The sequence below is a fragment of the Mixophyes fleayi genome, chromosome 5, assembly GCF_038048845.1.
Source record: "Mixophyes fleayi isolate aMixFle1 chromosome 5, aMixFle1.hap1, whole genome shotgun sequence".
Lineage (NCBI taxonomy): Eukaryota > Metazoa > Chordata > Amphibia > Anura > Limnodynastidae > Mixophyes > Mixophyes fleayi.
Genome location: NC_134406.1, coordinates 242,611,231 through 242,629,965, shown reverse-complemented (window position 1 = coordinate 242,629,965; position 18,735 = coordinate 242,611,231). Strand labels below are relative to the sequence as shown.

The 18,735-nt window shown below is 41.6% G+C and overlaps 1 protein-coding gene across 1 annotated transcript in view; it reads left to right on the top strand.

The window, feature by feature from the left end:
• Nucleotides 1-18,735, top strand: part of MMP16 (matrix metallopeptidase 16) — a 205,363-nt gene that overhangs the window by 171,338 nt on the left and 15,290 nt on the right. The window contains exons 7-8 of the mRNA XM_075213754.1: nt 10,187-10,325; nt 18,345-18,495. Coding sequence (XP_075069855.1) covers nt 10,187-10,325; nt 18,345-18,495 — 290 coding nt within the window. The remainder of the gene's footprint in view (nt 1-10,186; nt 10,326-18,344; nt 18,496-18,735) is intronic.

Below are 18,735 nucleotides of genomic sequence, written 5' to 3'. Positions count from 1 at the left end.
AGTGGATAAATGTACAGAAAACACTACATACCAATTGTTTGGTCCATTCCATGATGGAAAAACAAACTCATCACAGTGTTTTACAGTATCTAGACTAGAAGACCCTACAGTGTCTGAAAACAGCAGGGCATTTTGAGTGACCAACACGTGATTGAATGTGAATGTGAATTTAGAATATGAGAAATGATTGGCTTACAGCTTATCACATGCTACCCTATTTTGCCTTGAATGCTGCCGATTCCACTCTCTGAAGTTTTCCAAAGCGATTGCTGTAACTTATGGTGTCCTGCTATTTTTTATCACTAGGATGTTTTCCAAACCTGTGACAAGTAATATATCATATTTTCACATTTTTGAAAAAGGCTCAGATAGGGGCTGAGTGTCTGAACCACTTTATCACATCTTTCCATGTGTTTCCTGATATGCATTCCCTCCCAGTAAACATTTAGATGCTGCTGCTGGGTATAGCGAATTTGCCTACTCCGGAAGACATGCAAATTTTGTGGAGATTCCCAGAAGAACAGGCATCCCTTCTGGATCCCGTCCACTTCACTCTTGAAGTGGGTGGAGATGGGACTTGATGATGGGATTTGTGTCATCATAACCTCACCCCCGCTGCTGCAAATTGCGATATTATACAGCAGGGGGTGATCATGTCACCATGCCCCTATCCCCTGCACTTGCCATCCGTCCACCACTTCAGGATCTCCCAGAGGAGAAGTTATAAATTGTGGCAAATATGAAGCCTGGTCTGTAGAGTTCTAAAGCACAAGCTCTCAATAATACCTTTTTCAGATTACCACCCCTGCAATATCCCGGGTATATGAACCCGGGATATTGCTGGGGGACAGATCCTCCGACCGTACCAAATACCCGGGTAGACCGTGTTCACACTGAACACGGACGGGTCTGCCCGGGTCACCATGGCTTTGATTGACTCCTCTTGTGATGTTTTTTTTTTTTTTTAAAACTTTTCAATGGGTGGCTTTGAGACCCGGGTTTTTCAACCCAGGTCTCACCGTTCACACTGCAAGCTACCCAGGTCGGACCTGGAAATAACCTGTGTTTTTGTTATATAACAAAACACTCACTTCAGCCTTAGACAATGCAGCTCCAGCTACTACATATAGTCTCAGATGATCCAAACCCTAGCCATGGCACAGCAAATAGACCCTCTACCTGCAATAGTGCTCCCGCACTGCAGAGCACCACTGGAGGAAATCTCGTTCCTATCCCAATTTCCTCCACTATAATTCTATAACTACGAATTCTCTGCACTCATCATCTTAGCCTACAACCTGTGCACTCAACTGTGCACTCGACTCTATTTCCTCCCAACTTCTCAGCTCCCTCTCCTCCACCTCTAACTCACCTCTTCAACCTGTCTCTCTCCAAAGGCACATTTCTATCCTCCTTTAAACATGTGCTCATCTCAACTATCCTAAAGAAACCATCTCTTGATCCAGCCTCTCTCTCCAACCACCGCCCTATTTCTCTCCTCCCCTTTGCCTCCAAAGTACTTGAGTGATTAGTGTACAAACGCCTGTCTCACTTTTTTTCCTCTCATTCCATTCTCGACTCTCTGCATTCAGGCTTCCGCTCCCAACATTCCACTGAAATTGCTCTCACAAAAGTGACCAATGATCTACTTACTGCAAAATGTAAGTGTAATTTCTAATTGTAATTGTAATGCATCCTTACTCCATACTCATTCTCCTGGACTTCTCTGCTGCCTTTGAAACTGTTGATCACCCTCTTCTCCTACACACCCTTCACTCCATTGGCCTTCGTGAGACAGTTCTTTCCTGGTTCACAACCTATCTATCAATCTGCTCCTTTAGTGTTTCTAGCTCTGGCATATTCTCCCCTCCACTCCCACCTTGGGGTCCCACAAGGCTCTGTTCTTGACCCTTTACTTTTTTCATTGTATACCTCTTCTCATGGGGCACTAATTTGCTCAATCCAATACCACCTCTACGCTGATGACACCCAAATCTATATCTCTTCCCAGCCGTCTTTCTGCTATCTCCACATGGGTGTCCCAACACTATCTAAGGCTCAACATGTCCAAAGCAGAGCTTATTATCTTCCCTCCTGCCACAGTCACCACCTGCCCTCAAATCTCCCTTACTGTCAATAACACCACAATTTCCTCAATCTCCCAAGCCCACTGCCTTGGTGTCACACTTGACTCCACTCTCTGCTCTATTCCTCACATCCAGACTCTCTCCCAGTCCTGTCTACTCCACCTTAAAAACATTGCCAGAATACGCCTTTTTCTTCCTCAACATGTTACCAAAACTCTTATCCATTCTATCATCATATTCCGTCTTGACTATTGCAACCTCCTCCTATCTGATATTCCTGATACCCATATATTCACACTTTAAACCATCCTAAATCCTGCTGTAAGACTGATCTTCCTCTTTCACCACACCACATCTGCTGCACCACTTTGCAAATGCCTACATTGGTTCCCTGTGTCCTCCAGAATCAAATTCAAATTACTCACCCTTACCTACAAAGTCCTCAACAACACTATCCCTACATGCATCTCAAATCTCGTATCAAAATACTCTCCCTCCCACCCTCTTAGATCTGCCTCTGACCTGCACCTTGTCTTGTCTCTGGTAACCACCTCTCACTCCCTCCTACAAGACTTCTCCCATGCTGCTCCCCACTTATGGAATTCCCTACCACGCTCAATCAGACTTTCTCACAGCCTTGAAATCTTTAGAAGCTCTTTGAAAACCCATCTCTTTTTTAGAGGTGACCTTATCCTCGATAACACTGTTCATACTAATGCACCCTCACAACTATCCCAATCTCCACTCTGAGACACATTTACTCCTCTTGTTTGAGCTGTGCCCTCTTCTTAGAATGTAAGCTCTCTAATGAGCAGGGTCCTTCACACCCTTTGTTTTATGTCTGCATTTTTATTTTATTTTTGTCAACCTTGTATGTCCCTGTTTTATGTATGTACTGTTTTCCCAACTGTACTGTGCTGCGGAGAACTGTGGCACCTTACAAATCGACAATAATAATAATAATAATAATAACCCTCCAATAGACCCGGGTCTAATTCCCGATTCATCTGACCCGGGTAGATGCAGGGACTCCCTTTCAAACTAAGCTTAGATCCAGGAAACCGGGGCTCGCCCCGGCAAAAACCCGGTTCTTTTCAGCAATGTGAAAGGGGTATTAGAGGCAAATTCTTGGTAGGGGTAATGAGCGTCCTATTTTTGCTAAAATGTAAATATTAGTGCACAGTTCAAGGTATGTTCTCTCTCATATTTGCATATTAATTCTGAACATTTACGAGTCCTTTAGACAGTGAATCCATGTTGTAGCAGCTCCATTTCACCATGTCAGAAATAGGGGTGTGCACCGGCCACTTTTAGTGTTTTGTGTTTTGTGTTTTGGGTTCTGATTAGCTTGAGGTTTTGGGTTCTGATTTTTTTTTGCCAAAACACCCGACGAAAGGTTTTGGTTCTGATTTAGGGTTTTGGGTTCTGATTTATTTTTAAAAAAGCATAAAAAGTGCTAAAATCCAGTTTTTTGTTTTTTTTTCACTCCTACGCTATTATTAACTTCAATAACATTCAATAACAAACATTTCCACTAATTTCCAGTCTATTCTGAACACCTCACACCTCACAATATTGTTTTTAGGCCAAAAGGTTGCACCGAGGTAGCTGGATGTCTAAGCTAAGCGACACAAGTGGGCGCCACAAACACGTGGCCCATCGTAGGTGGCTGTGTAGGCTTGAATGGCCTTTTTCTGCTCCCCCATTCTCTGCAGCATATAGAGGGTGGAGTTCAAGCGCGTCACTACCTCTTGTTTTTGTTGATGGCAGGGCATGTTCATGCTTTTTTGATGTAGCAAGAACAGTGAACAATTTTTTATAGATTGCAGTACTAATGTTTCTGAACTGCAAGAACAGTGAACAATTTTTTATAGTTTGCAGTACTAATGTTTCTGGACTGCAAGAACAGTGAACAATGTTTTATAGATTGCAGTACTAATGTTTCTGTACTGCAAGAATATATAGCACTAGAATTTTTTTTATACTTTTTAAATTATTTTTTCATATTTTTTTAAAATTATTTTTGTATTATTTTTTTTTTATTTTTTTTTTAAGATTTTTTAATACTTTTAAAATAACTATGCACGTAGCAGAACAAAGCACAGGACAAAAGCACCACTGTACTCAGCAGCACAGAGCACAGGACAGAAGCACCACTGGACTCAGCAAGGACAGAGCACTGGACACAAGCATAAAGCACCACTGGACTCAGCAAGGACAGAGCACTGGACTAATGCACCACTGGACTCAGCAAGGACAGAGCACTGGACACAAGCATAAAGCACCACTGGACTCAGCAAGGACAGAGCACTGGACTGATGCACCACTGGACTCAGCAAGGACAGAGTACTGCACACAAGCATAAAGCACCACTGGACTCAGCAAGGACAGAGCACAACTACCCTACACACCCTCCCTCTTCCCTGATTTCAGGCGAAATGAAGATGGCGGCCGCAAGGTGAGCATTTATGACATCCGAGTCTCGCGAGATCCGACGCGAGACTTGGATGTCATAGCCTCGTTTCAGATTCCTTTGGCGGCCGGAAGTACCCGAACAGTGCTCGGATCCCGTTGGATCCGCACTGTTCGGGTGGGCTCGGATTAGCGGAATCCGAGCCCGCTCATCCTTAGTCAGAAATGTCAAGTAGCAATGAAGCCATACTGTAACAATCTTATTTTCTATAAGTCTTTACCCATTAGGGCAATTATAAAGTTCTATACATTAGTAAACATAACTATCAATGGACAACATTCTAATTATGTAGCATTATTTCAGGATAATTTATTTAGCATTGCAGAAAAAAATGAAATGCTTGGGGTAAGGTATACAAGACAAAGCGTTCTATACTATACACGCAGTCCTGTATGAGTAAGTGGCAAACAACAAACTCTGTTTTAACATGAACTCAGACATGTGCTAGTCTCCCTAAAACACAACACATTTTCTATTAGAATTATTAAGTCTGCTCATTTCACATGATACGCACTGATCTGAGCTGGTACTTTGTGGCCTAATAACTTAAACATGATCCAGTTATATTATCTAGCTCTGTGCGCTTGTTTCTGCAGTTTTAAATTGACACTATACTTCCAGGCAGCTGCCGTTCTTGGTGGTACAAGTGAATTGAAAGTCGTAGGCACCTAGACATGACAATGCATTTTGCTAAGAGATAAATAGAGTGCATTGTTATGTACCACGCCATCCAAGTCAAGTGTTATGGATGTTATTCTACAAACACTTGAGTCTCTTACAATAATGTGCAAACTAAGGATTTCTTTTTAGATTTATTTTATACAGCTATTCTATATCAGAAATACATAAAACTTTATTTCACAGACTTAATAGGACCAAAAAGTATATTTTTTCCAGTAAAGCCAGTTTCCTTCAACTAATATTATCCTGGAGGTCACATGCCTGAGAACCCCATGATACATCACCATACTTGCCCACTCTCCCGCAATGTCCGGAAGACTCCCAAATTCCAGGTAGGTCTCTCTGACTCAAGAGAGCGGGCCATTCTCCTGCATTGTGCTCCCATCCTAATAAATTGAACGGAATGGGGGCCTCCATGATACGAATTATAGAAAATCTTGTGATTTTGGCTAAATCCCATGTCGAAATTATGCGATTGCAAACTCTCTTCACCTAACCTCCGGGAGGAAAACAAAGTAGGCAAGTATGTTCATGACATAATAACCCTTAACTGGGCTTCATCTAATGTGTCTCCCAGGAACATAAAACTTTGAACATAATCTGCCTGCACTGTAGGTTGTCAATGAAGCTGATAGGAGAGACTTCCAGTCAGCTTTATTGACAGCCTTACAATGGAAACAATTAACTTGCACCATTGTATGGCTGTTAGCCTGGGAGAAGCATCTCATGCAGAATTTTATAGCTGGAGTGTCATTGGAAAACATTGGGAAGGTAACGCCATAAAATAACATTCTCCCTTGTGAATTATCCTAAAAGAGTGAGTGCTCATTCTCACCTGTGTTTTTTTTTGCTCTTTAATTAATAAATCCACAAAAAGCACATTAAATAGAGACAGGAAGACTATAAGAGTCAATGGTATGTAACACATAAAAAGCACAGGAAAAACCTTTAAAACTGCATCATTAAAGCACACATTAGCTGTTTCATGCTTTCTTACCCTTGTGAATGAGGTCTAAAAGGAGTATTTTCTGACTATAAGAAAAAAATAGATCTAGTGAAAGAGATTCATATGCTAAGTCTTTAATTCTTGGGGATTTTTTTGCTTTTCTTTAAGAATATTGGTGCCCACTTTTAACCAAGGGTATAAGGTATAAAATATTATCAGATGTGCACTTAATCTTTGGCTATTATTCTGTTAATGAGGTGTTTTATAAAGGTAGCATTCCTAGGGAGAGGAGCCTGCCTTGATACTAGTCAGTGTTTTGTGTATATCTCCCCCTCATCAAACCTAAAGTGAATATCTGCTTTAAGCCGAAATCTAGCCTGTTTGAAGATAGATGACGTCAGTGCTGTGGCACAGGGTGCCAGTCAGCAGATGGTATTTGCGTACCTCCCAACATTTGGGTATCTGTCATTAGGACAGGGGGCGTGGACATGATGGGGACGCAGTCTTGGCACGATTTGGGGCGTGGCCACATCCCCATTGGCAGTGGGCACACCCCCAAGGGGTGTGTCTAGCACTTTTGAAGTGCTAGACTGCCCTATATTCTTCTCCCCTCCTCTTCAATCAGCTCCATTGCTGTGCGCCCCAGTGCACATGGCACTCGTTCACCGCTCTTCTGCCATACAGAGCAGCAGTGAATGAGAGATAGCAGCCAAATTTCACACCCTCTGGACAAAGCTGTCCCAAACAGGATAGCGGGACAGAGCCCTCAAATCGGAACTATGACACCTGTATTGGGACAGTTGGGGGGTATGCAGTGGTATAGGTGACTCTACTCACCCTCCATATCGCATCCTTTTACCCTTGCTGTTTTATCCCCTGTATTCACCATTAACTTACCTGCTACAGAAAGCCATGCTTAAAATCTGTACGCCAAAATAAAAGCTTGTGCTGAGCAGCAGCATATAAAAAATGACCCCGGCCAATAAATCTCCATTTAATTATTTATTGGATGACTTGACTTTTCCATGAAATATTTTATGTTTGAGTATTCTTATTTTTATTGTGTCTACTGTACTGGTAAAGCTTCAGTCTTAAACTGCAATAGATTCACGAAAAAATACAATTCATTTGTAAAATCGTATGCAAATAAAATGTGAAATAAAAATGTAAAAATAAATAAATAAGTGAAATCCAAATGGTCACTTTTCTAATTATTATGGTGTAGAAATACGATGTTGCCCATACAGCAGATTAATGCCCTCCTTAATGGGCTCCTTGCTTCAGTTGTGGCATTTGGTTCACTGACCATTTAAACAGTAACCGTAAAACACGTTTCAGATCTTCAGCCTAGACCAGAGGAAATGGCTGTGAATGCTGCTTATCCAATTGATGTCTGATTGCTAAATGGGAAAAATCTATCATTATGGAATTACATAGCCGGATGCTATAACATTTTATGCCACCCATAAATTGCTTGTTCTATACTAAAATGTCACTGTAATTGTTCTGACATATTTGCTTATTTACTGCCCATATTATTTATAGTGTTTCATTCTAGCCAATGAGCTATGCAGATTAGTATATGTAATAACGTGATACACACATATGCACTAAGCTGCCAAGACGACCACACTAGAAACATTTAACTAAGTCATTCTCCCTTGCAAAACTGCCAAACAAAACTAGGAATATGTAGCAAGTAATTGGCGATAAACCGTAGAACAGTGTCAGATGGGCGCAACATGCTCCCGAATTTTAAAGCCAAAGAAACACGGAGCTTAATTGATGCATATTCCTGCCCATAATAATCATAGATCAGGGATTCTTTCACAAGTATATTTATACATTGTAGAAACATTGCATACAGATGGCAAGATGTTCCCATTTTATTTGAATGGACCAGCAATGGGCAACACGTTGCTCTCCGAGCCTTCAGTGACTTACTGCTTTATTGTCGGATCTGTTTGTTATAGCTTGTAACACTTCTTTAAAATACCTGCTGCTATGTTATTACAGATAGGTGTCTTTGATTAAATGTATTGTTTTCTTCTGAGATTAAGGGTAACGCACGGCCCTTTTGAAGGTTAAAGGGCGGCACCCGAAGCGATTCAAGTTGTCCATCACAATGTTTCAAACGCACTCGTTGCACCCAGTCATCTGTGCCGCACTCAGATTGCATAATTAGGCAGGATCTAGAACATTTTCTCGTTACTGTAACGTACTGGATTGTAAAAATAATGTCCAAATTAAAATAGCCAGGCAGTCTTTTGGTAAATTGTTGTTGCAAGAACAAAAATGCAACCTGTTACATAAATATTCTGTTTCCAAAGCAAGGATGTCGTTAGTTTTTTTGTCTCTCCCTTCCACAGAACACTTCCTTTTATTGTTGAATCTATGACCTTTTCATTCCCATAGTTTATAAAACAGGAAAAGTGACCTTCTGCTCTTTCCTCTGAGCTAGAGATTTTAATCAAGACCCTGTAAAATCAGGGGAAATGTATACCGTGCTAATATGTTTTCAGTAGCATTTGACCTGACATCCATGAACATATTATTAGACCGCATGATTTCCACAGTTAAAGCTATGAAAGCAGGAGCAAAACAGCTAATTACAAAGAAGTAACCCCTATAAATGAAGGGTTAAGATATACCACGCAATACTTGTTCTGTTATGGCCAACCTGAGATTTCAATAAAAAAAAATGCTTTATTATTTGAATAAAGCATTTTTCAGTGGTAAACAGTTTTTAAATATTTGTTTAATATTTAAGTGGAAGTCGGGGCTGTCACGAGCACCCCGGTATACGTGCATTGTCTCAGATTGGCCACCAAGTCTCGCTCAGCTTTCTCTGCAAAATGTTAGTGCTAAATGCTGGCGATAAAATATTTTTTCATTGCCGTTATAAGCAGTGGCAAAAAAATTATTGTTGTTGACGCCCTTCTGCTCCACGGGAGGTTTCTGTCATCCCTGAGCTCGCACATGCATATCGGGGATTTTTCTTTCCACCTCCCTCTTTGCAGATTTTGAGGGGTGCAAGTCGGATACGCTCATAAAGATCAATGTTATAGGGATAGTTAGTCTGACCGTGCCTATTAGTGCCTTACATATCCAGCTGTAATCCCCCACGACCATGTGCGTGGTCACTGTCTCATCACAAAGATCATTGTTATAGGGAGAGTTAGTCTGACCGTGCCTATGAGTGCCTTACAAATACAGCTGTAATCCCCTACTACCATGTGCGCAGTTATACTTTGAGATGACGGGATGAATGGCATGTAGGAATTATGCACCTTGAATGTCTATGCTCACCTTATAAATCTCTTAAAATGTACCTCTTCTACACACAGTGGTGGCAGACATTTTGTGTCCTGAATGAATAGGAGACAATCATTGAGATTATTAAATCCTAATTAATTAATAGGCTAAATATTGGTTCAGCCCAAAAAATGACTGCATCCACTGGTATTATTAGTTATCGTTAAAAAAGTGTTTTGGCACTGGCGGATCCAGAGGGGGGTGATCAGGGCAATCGCCCTCTTACCAACAATCTTCATCCCTTAAAATTGCTGCTGAGAGGTCCGATCATCAGGAAGGAAGGGGGTGGGACTAGCCAATCACAGTGGAGGGGGCATGGTAATGCAAAATCTCCCCTCCGCCCCAAAAAAAGAAAGAAGTCTAGGTCTGTCCTGGTATGTAGAAGTGTTTTGTGTGATTTGGCTTTGGACAGTCCATACATACTGCACTGACTGACTTTATCTGTTTCATAGAAACAAAAGCCCCAGCCCCCCACCACTACACCACCATCAGGCTCAGCTCATTGAGTGATGTATTAAAGTCATTAGATCACAGTACTAGGAAATGCAATATGAGACTGTATTAGAATGCGTTCTGCTTAGTGATTTTGTTATATATTAATAACTAGAAATTGTATATAGTTTATTTGTTTTAGCAGTTTGATATTTATTGTATAACCTATGCTGTGTGCATCTTATTCTACAGGATCAATGGTTCTGGCGAGTGAGGAATAATAAAGTCATGGATGGATACCCAATGCAGATTACTTACTTCTGGCGGGGGCTGCCCCCAAGCATTGATGCGGTTTATGAGAACAGTGAGGGGAATTTTGTCTTCTTTAAAGGTAAGACAAATTATACTTATCATTATCTGTAATTATGTGAGCAGCACAGTGGCTCAGTGGTTAGCTCCCATACTCCAAGAACATACTAGTAGGTTAATTGGCTGCTATTAAATTGACCCAAGTCTCTCTGTCTGTATATTAGGGAGTTTAGACGGTAAGCTGTAATGGGGCAGGGACTGATGTGAGTGAGTTCTCTGTACAGCGCTGCAGAATTAGTGGCGCTATCTAAATAGCTGCGGCTGCTGATCTGGGGCTATGATTAGTTACAGATAAAAGGGCTTTCAACACACAAGCTAAAAATAACCACCTCATTATCACATCTTAAAATGTTGCACTATTCCCATGGGTGCAGAATTCTGTAGCCGGGTTCTATGTTATCTGCACAAAAACCTATCATCAGATCGTAAGATCGTCAGCACTAGGGTAATGTGCTTGGATCTAAGATATGAAAATTAAGAATTATGTCTAGTTAGCAGTATGAAGTGGCCCAAGCAGCATCTAACGTATGAAACAGATGGTTCTATACATTAAACCCACTTGACTGTGTATGAAAGATAACATGTTCCTATTCTTTGAGGCTTTGTTGATTGTATTGGTTTGCTTGGCATGTGTATACAGCATTTAAAGTAGCAGAGTCCAGACAGGCCTACACAAGTACATTATCATACCTCCCAAATGTCCCGATGTAAGCGTGGACAGTCAGCATGTTTGTCTCGACTCACCAGAAGTTAGGAGGTAAAGTGAGTTTTGATTTGGAAACACTGGACACACCCCCAGGAGAACTATTTTTGTCTAGCTTAGCTCCAGGACATTGTGGAAAGGTGTGCATTATATATATATTGAATAAGAGCAGTTGTCTAGTCCTTACTGCCAGGCACAATAAGGGGGATATTCAATTACAATACGTGCGGTACCGGGATCCGTGCGGTCGCGAATCGTAATTGAATATGCCCCCAAGAGTCATTCACAAAGAAGGACTGGTTCATATTTACCTTCCATTGAATAACTTCAAAATGAGTCATGTGACACAAGTGGGTGGAGTCTCTTTATATTGAAGATGTGAGAGAAATTGCCCTTGGCAACGCTAATACAAACCGAAAATCATTATAAGATCAGTTTAGCTGGAGTATGAATCACTGGGAAACTATTGTAGACATTTTTTCAGGAGAAACGTAGATCTAGGAGAGAGTCAAATAGATCCAGCAGCTTTTTTACTCCAGCTGTTCTCTGTCACTGCAGCTGGTGTGAGGAAGTCGCCATAACCAGAAGAAGATTAAACTGCAATTTCATGCCCTACCACTGTGTGTGGAGTTTGCAAAACGCTTGTCAAGTCGTTAAAAAAAGAGGCAGTTTTTTTACATGGTTTTGATAGGCAAGATAGTTCTAATATGTATGCTGTTTGAGCCAGGGGCGGATCTAGGAAATTATTATACCCCGGGCGATGTAGGGGGGGGGGGGGGGGGGCGGCGATTTAGGCCCCGCCCCCTCTCCGACTTCTAAGGCTGCTGGCGGCTGCACAGTATGTGCAGGTCCGTTCAGCAGTGACAGTGTGCTGTCCCCCCCCCCCCCCCCCTGGATCCGCCACTGGTTTGAGCTATGTTAGAGCTATTTTTGCCTGTCAGAATGGGGCAGGCAAACTAGCCTGGCCTACTCATCATCGGGCTTAGTCCCCAACTTCTTGTTTCTGTCGTCATTACCCTGAGCACAATTAGCCGCCTGTTCTGTTTCCATTGATGATTCCTAACTTGTAATATATGTAAACTACTTGAACATACAATACAGAAGTGTAAGTTGCTTAATCAATTTATAGGTTCATAGCAGGTGCTTGTTTGTATATATATATATATATATTAGGGTGATTCCATCTCCAATGGCCAATTTTTATTTTTATTTGCATACTTCTCCAACCCATCATTCGGTTCCACTTGTTATACTGACTTTAAATCATGAATATTTTTTTATTCAGTGCATATTTTCAACTTACACAAGATAGTCAAAGTTTAATGTTATACGATTTTCCACAATATCAGACGTAGTGACTTTGCCTATACACAATATATGTTATGAATATGCATTATAAATATTTCTATTAATGCTGTATAATTGCAGGAACAAATAGAAGGGAACATTAATAACCTAATGCACCGCAGTCATGTCAGTGAGTGATAATATGGGAGATATTCAGTATCTATGATGTTTTTAAGTCTCCAAACATGGAGCTTTTTGTCCACTTCCGACACTTTTGGCCTAGAATCGATCAAGCTTCATTCAGCACAGCAATTAAGATGAAAAGACATCAGCTGTGGTTACTCCCTGGAAAGATAACATCATTAAGTTTGCAGTTGCTCATTTGGAGACATTCCAACAGAGAGATGATTACCGAGAGCTATTGGAACTCACCATAATTTTCTAGGGAGGCATTCCTCCACGTGGAGTACATTTCATACTTCCTGGAGCTATCCATCGGACTCGCTGGATGGCCCGGGCCATTTACTGAAGATGTGGCTGTTCCGCAACCAGTACAATCCACAGCAGCCAAGGTTCAGCGAGTCATGGAAGACTCGTGGGATATTATACTGACAAAGTTTGGCATCATCTGCAGGAAGTTTGTCTGTTCATTACTGCCATTTATGTGAGATACTGGTTCCAGAGCTCATCACCAACTGCAGCTCCAAGGAATGACCTTGCCTTGTTACATGCACTGTCTGTCTATCCAAACAAAGAAGTTGCAATGGTAGCCAAAGAGGCATTTAACAACCATCAATGGTATCTTTCAGAAATACTGGTCGGTTTCAGTTTCTTTGATGATGAAGTGTCAACAGGAAAAAAAAAATTATCAAACACTCAGATGGATCTAACAATCCTCTGAAACGCATTCCTCTAGTTCTTCAGCCATCAACAAAGAGTTTACATAACTTCGTCACAAGATCCACGCTGAGTTTGTTCAAAATTCTTGGTCTGTCTGAGGATTTCTTGGAGTATGACCCGGCGGAATGGCAAAACCTTGAAAACAGTCAGAAGATTGCTGACTCAGTGAAGGTAGTAAAGGATCTTGCTGAGAGAGGTGTGGCGCTAATCCAAGAATTCAATGCTTCAATAATGCTAAACGAGGAACAGAAGCAGTTCCTTTTGCAGGTCGTGGAGAAGCATCGCAGTAAGTTCTGCACACCAACAAAAACTGTTGCCATCAAGAGATCATTATCAAAGTTATCTTGGTGATTGTCTAAAATATTTGATGGAAAAAAACATTAATATTTAATACATTATGAAACAAATTACCGTTCTGCATTATTGCAATGTAACCGTCATATTAGAAACTTTGGTTGAGTTGTCGAAGTTCTAAATATAATATGATTTCAAATAAAAAATTAAAATTACTGTCTTGAAGTTGGTTTGTTGGAAGCAGGAAAGATGGGCAAGCATAAGGATCTGAGCGACCTTGACAAGGGCTGAATTGTGATGGCTAGGCGTCTGGGTCAAGCATCTCCAAAACGGCAGGTCTTGTGGGGTGGTCCTGGTATGCAGTGGTTAGTACTTACCAAAAGTGATCCTAGGAAGGACAACCGGTGAACTGGCAACAGCGTCATGTGTGTCCCAGGCTCATTGATGCACGTGGGGAGCGTAGGCTAGTCTGTCTGGTCCAAGCTCACAGAAAAGCCACTGTAGCACAAATTGCTGAAAAAGTGAATGCTGGCTATAATTGAACTGTTTCAGAACACGCAGTGCATCGCAGCTTGCTGCTTATGGGGCTGCGTAGCTGCAGACTGGTCAGAGTGCCCATGATGGCCCATGTCCACCGCCGAAAGCGTCTACAATGTTGCACATAAGTGCAAGAACTGGGCCATGGAGCATTGGACTAAGGTGGCCTCGTCTGATGAATCAGGTTTTCTTTTACATCATGTGGACGGCCGGATGCATGTGCATCATTTACCTGGGGAAGAGATGGCACCAGGATGCACTATGGGAAGAAAGCAAGCCGGCGAAGGCATTGTGATGGTCTCGGCAATGTTCTGCTAGGAATCCTTGGGTCCTGGCATTCATTTAGATGTTACTTTGTTACGTTCCACCGTCCTAAACATTGTTGCAGACCAAGTATACCCCTTCATGGAAACGTTATTCCCTGATGGCAGGGCCTCTTTCAAAAGGAAAATGCTCCCTGTCACACTGCAAAAATTATTCTGGAAGAGTTTGAGGAACATGACAGAGTTCAAGGTGTTAACTTGGCCTCCAAATTTCCCAGATCTCAATCCGATTGTGCATCTGTGGGATGTTCTGGAAAAACAAGTCTGAGCCATGGAGGCCCCAACTCGCAACCTACAGGACTTGTAGGATCTGCTGCTAACACCTCGGTGCTAGATACCACAGTACACCTTCAGAGGTCTTGTGGAGGCCGTACCTCGATTGGTCAGAGCTGTTTTGGCGGCACAATGTTAGGCAGGTGGTTTTAATGTCGTGGCTGATCGGTGTGTGTATGTATATGTGTGTGTATATATATATATATATATATATATATATATATCTCCATCAGCAGCAACACTAAAACCACCTGCCTAACTTTGTGTAGGTCCACCTCGTGCCGCCAAAACTATGTGTATGTGTGTATATGTATCTGTGTGTGTGTTTGTATATATATATATATATATATATATATATATATAGATATATATATATATATATACTACATTGTTGATGCCTATCACAGTAATGGCATCTCTGCCTCTCAAACCGTCAGTGTGAAACTCTTTCCTTTATGTAGTCAGACCTAACAGTAAATGTGTACACCAAAACATCACCCTTCATATAATGGACCTCTAATCTAAGGAGAAAATTGAGCCGCTAGTGATATCTGTATTGGATAACTGAATTGAGTTAAATTGGAAAATTTTGAGGCTGCAGTGCCTAAGTTTGTTCTTTAAGCATGTTAGCAAAATGGAAAAGCACAATCAAAGCTGCAATTTAAAGCAACTCAACCAATAGAGATATTGCCTGAAATCCAATTTTCTCTCTTTACTGTCTAAATTGAAAATGGTAAAATCATACAACATTTTATCATATATAATTTAGAGTTCAGACTATGTTAAGGTTTTTTTTTTTCAATGAAAATATGTAAGTCATATTTAATTTACAGGCAAATAATTCTAGTTGATATAGATTAGGATAATATTTTATTTTTTTATTTCTTTATTTATATATGATGCTATTTGTTAATTTTACTCTATTTTACTTCAACATCCACAATTTACATTTGTTAGTAATGTCAGAACCCTAATACAATATACACAAGGCTATTACTTATTACTAAGAAGCTCCAGAGCAACAGCCTTAAGGGCAGTCACACGGTCAGTTACAAAGCTGCACAGATGCGCACGCAAAATGTATTTCAGCAGCGTTTGGGAAGTTCCTCCAACCAGTTGTGTGATAATGGAGCAATATGGGAGTCTGCATGTGTAAATGTCACTTGAAAATCATCCTTCTATAACTTGGGGACCACTCCCATAATTCATTTTAACTAACAGTGTTCTAATATAACACTGCTCATCGAAGCTTCATTTATATCTTAGTGAAGTCATGAGCAAAAGGGAAAATTGCTCCTTTCTTTATTACCTGTGTAAAATGTTTATATTTAGGAACTGTGTAGCGTGGGCCATACCACAGTTTGAGTAGTGTATCTTGTGTAAAATCGCTCTGTGCCTACCCACAAAGTAGTCGGTTGTAGTACCTATTACCGGTACTGAATACCCTGACACTGTTAGGAACTCCCAAGTCAGTACAGTGAAACTCGGAAACTACTCTGAAGGCCAGGTGTTCGCTGGAGCCCCTAGTGGTGCGGACAGACTGGGCTGCGGGCCGACCGAGGGTCGCGTAACGTATACTGACTTAAAGGAGTTCCCAGAAGTGGAGTGATTGGTGGACTGTAGTATAAGAAGAATCCTAGGTCAAAAGGTCACAGGCACAGATGCAATATCCAAGGGCAAGCGAAGGGTCAAACTCACAGGCAGAGAAGCAAAATCCGAATTCCAGGCAAAAGATCAAGGTCAGAAGAGAAGGGTCACAGGTCCAATAACAAGCAGGGGTCAAAACACGGGTAGTCAAATCCAAGGTAGCAGGAACCAAAACAGATAGCACAAGCAGGCAGCAGGACTGAGGACAGAACGCTATAACCGGCAATGAGGCAGCAGCCCTCATTGCCTTAAATGCAGCCAAGAGCCAATCACAAGCAGAGCCACAGTTGTAGGCTAATTGCCAGATACCAACAGGCCAATCAGGGCTTAGCCCTGAACTCCACACTTGCAGGCTAAGTTCTGCTGATTCAGCCACAGGCTGAATCTAATGATTGGACCCTAATGCGCAAGAGCGCCTGGCTGCCGCGACGCTGCCCGGCCGTTGCCTTGGCAACGGTCGGGAGCTGGAAGAAAGTGATGTCCCGGTCATCATGGTGACGGCCGGGACGCTGGAACAGACAGGATGCGAGCCGCGGCGGCTGTGAGTACCGCCGCGGCTCGTGACAGACACTGAAGAAGACGACATGAGGATTCCGATTCCATACTACAAACGACTTACCAGGATGCAGATGACTTGATGGGACGACTCGCTGTGTTGCCAACTCTACAAAATTCTGTCATCAGAAACCGCGACTTGTGTTAAAGCGGCGATGGACGGACCCGCCTGTCATTAATGTAATGTAAGTATTATTTTAGTGGTTAGGGGTATTATGGTTAGGAGTTAAGGTTAGGGTTAATCCTAATCCTAACCCTAACCCCTAAAATAATACTTACATGACGTTAATGACAGTCGGGTCCATCCATCGCCGTTTTAACACAAGTGGCGATTTCTGTTGACATTTTCTGATGTCATTTTGTAGAGTTGGCAACACAGCGAGTCGTCCCATCCAGTCATCTGCATCCTGGTAAGTCGTTTTTTTTTTCCAGGTCGCTGTAGCATGGAATCGGAGTCCTCATGTCGTCTTCTTTAGTGTCGGGGTGGTCAGTACCGTTAAACTGACTACCACCGAAGTAGACACCTACGGGGATTTGTTTGAACCTAGCACTTACACTCGCCTGCTCCTGGAGAGGTAGGACGGGGAAGGGATGGGGCATTTAACACAGGCCAAGTACAATAAAGATGTGTTTACGCTAATGCGGCTCATGCAGACCTGTAGGCTTATATGCCTGCTAGTAGGCACATCTTTTGCCCCTGCTACAGGACAGGTGCAAATACTTTCCGATTATGGTGATAACTTATTGTATTCCATGTATACTGTCAATACAGTAGTGGACACATAATGAGATGTACGCGGCTCTGTATATAGACAGAAATACAGTATATTTCCGTGCTCATTTTTAAAAGTAGTTTGCTTCTATTTTGCAACAAGCTCTGCATCTTTATCATGTATAAAGGGTGTCTGTTTGCTCCAAAGCGTGTCCCATTGAAAGCAAAGGCATCGTTTCTGCCACAAGCAAGGATCTGTATCAATCAGATTGTTTCACAAAGATGAAAAAAACTTTTTGGGCACTTGCAGAACTGGAAACACCTCTTAGTGGGAAATCTCCACCCCATAAAACTCACTTACTGTAAACATCTCCTAATACAACACAATATCTCAACTGTGTATGTGTACTCCTGCGCCTAGCCAACATTCAACAAGGAATGGCCTAATCCGCTTGTTTCTTCCAATGCGAAAATGTCACATTCCTACAGTCTTCGGTGGAGATTCAATTTACCGCTATGTGCTGCGTGGCCTAGCGCTATGTGCTCCTACACTCACTTATGGTCTATACGGTCCTGCAATCTATGTTAAAACCATCATGAGTTTAAGACTATATTGTTTTCTATACTGATTAAGTAAACACTTTTTTAACAAGAGCCGGTGGTGCTTCCACCTCCCAGTGAGCACAGTACAGGGTAAAGCACAGTCAGATGGTAGAAAACCAATAGGTTTATAGTACATAACCTTAAAAAAATCCACTTCAGAACAAAATAGTACTGTATTTGGTTATATGTTCTATTTTTATTCTCCAGGTAACAAATATTGGGTGTTTAAAGACACAACACTACAACCTGGATATCCTCATGACTTGATACATCTGGGACACGGCATTCCATCTCATGGGATAGACACAGCTGTTTGGTGGGAAGATGTTGGGAAAACCTATTTCTTCAAGGGTGACAGGTTAGTAGAAAATACAATTTGATTTCAGAAAATGGAGCCTGCAGATTGCTACTGTCCGGAACTTTTGCAGCATACTTACTGTTTTTGAAGTGATATAATATGTGTTGAGATTGGATATTTGTAATATTTTCATCCATTACCTTATACAACCAGGCTTCACTGATGGAAACTGAATTTATCAAGTACTTTGCCTCAGGTGATAGAGCTAATGTGATTGAGGGCAGCTTATGATAGAAAGTT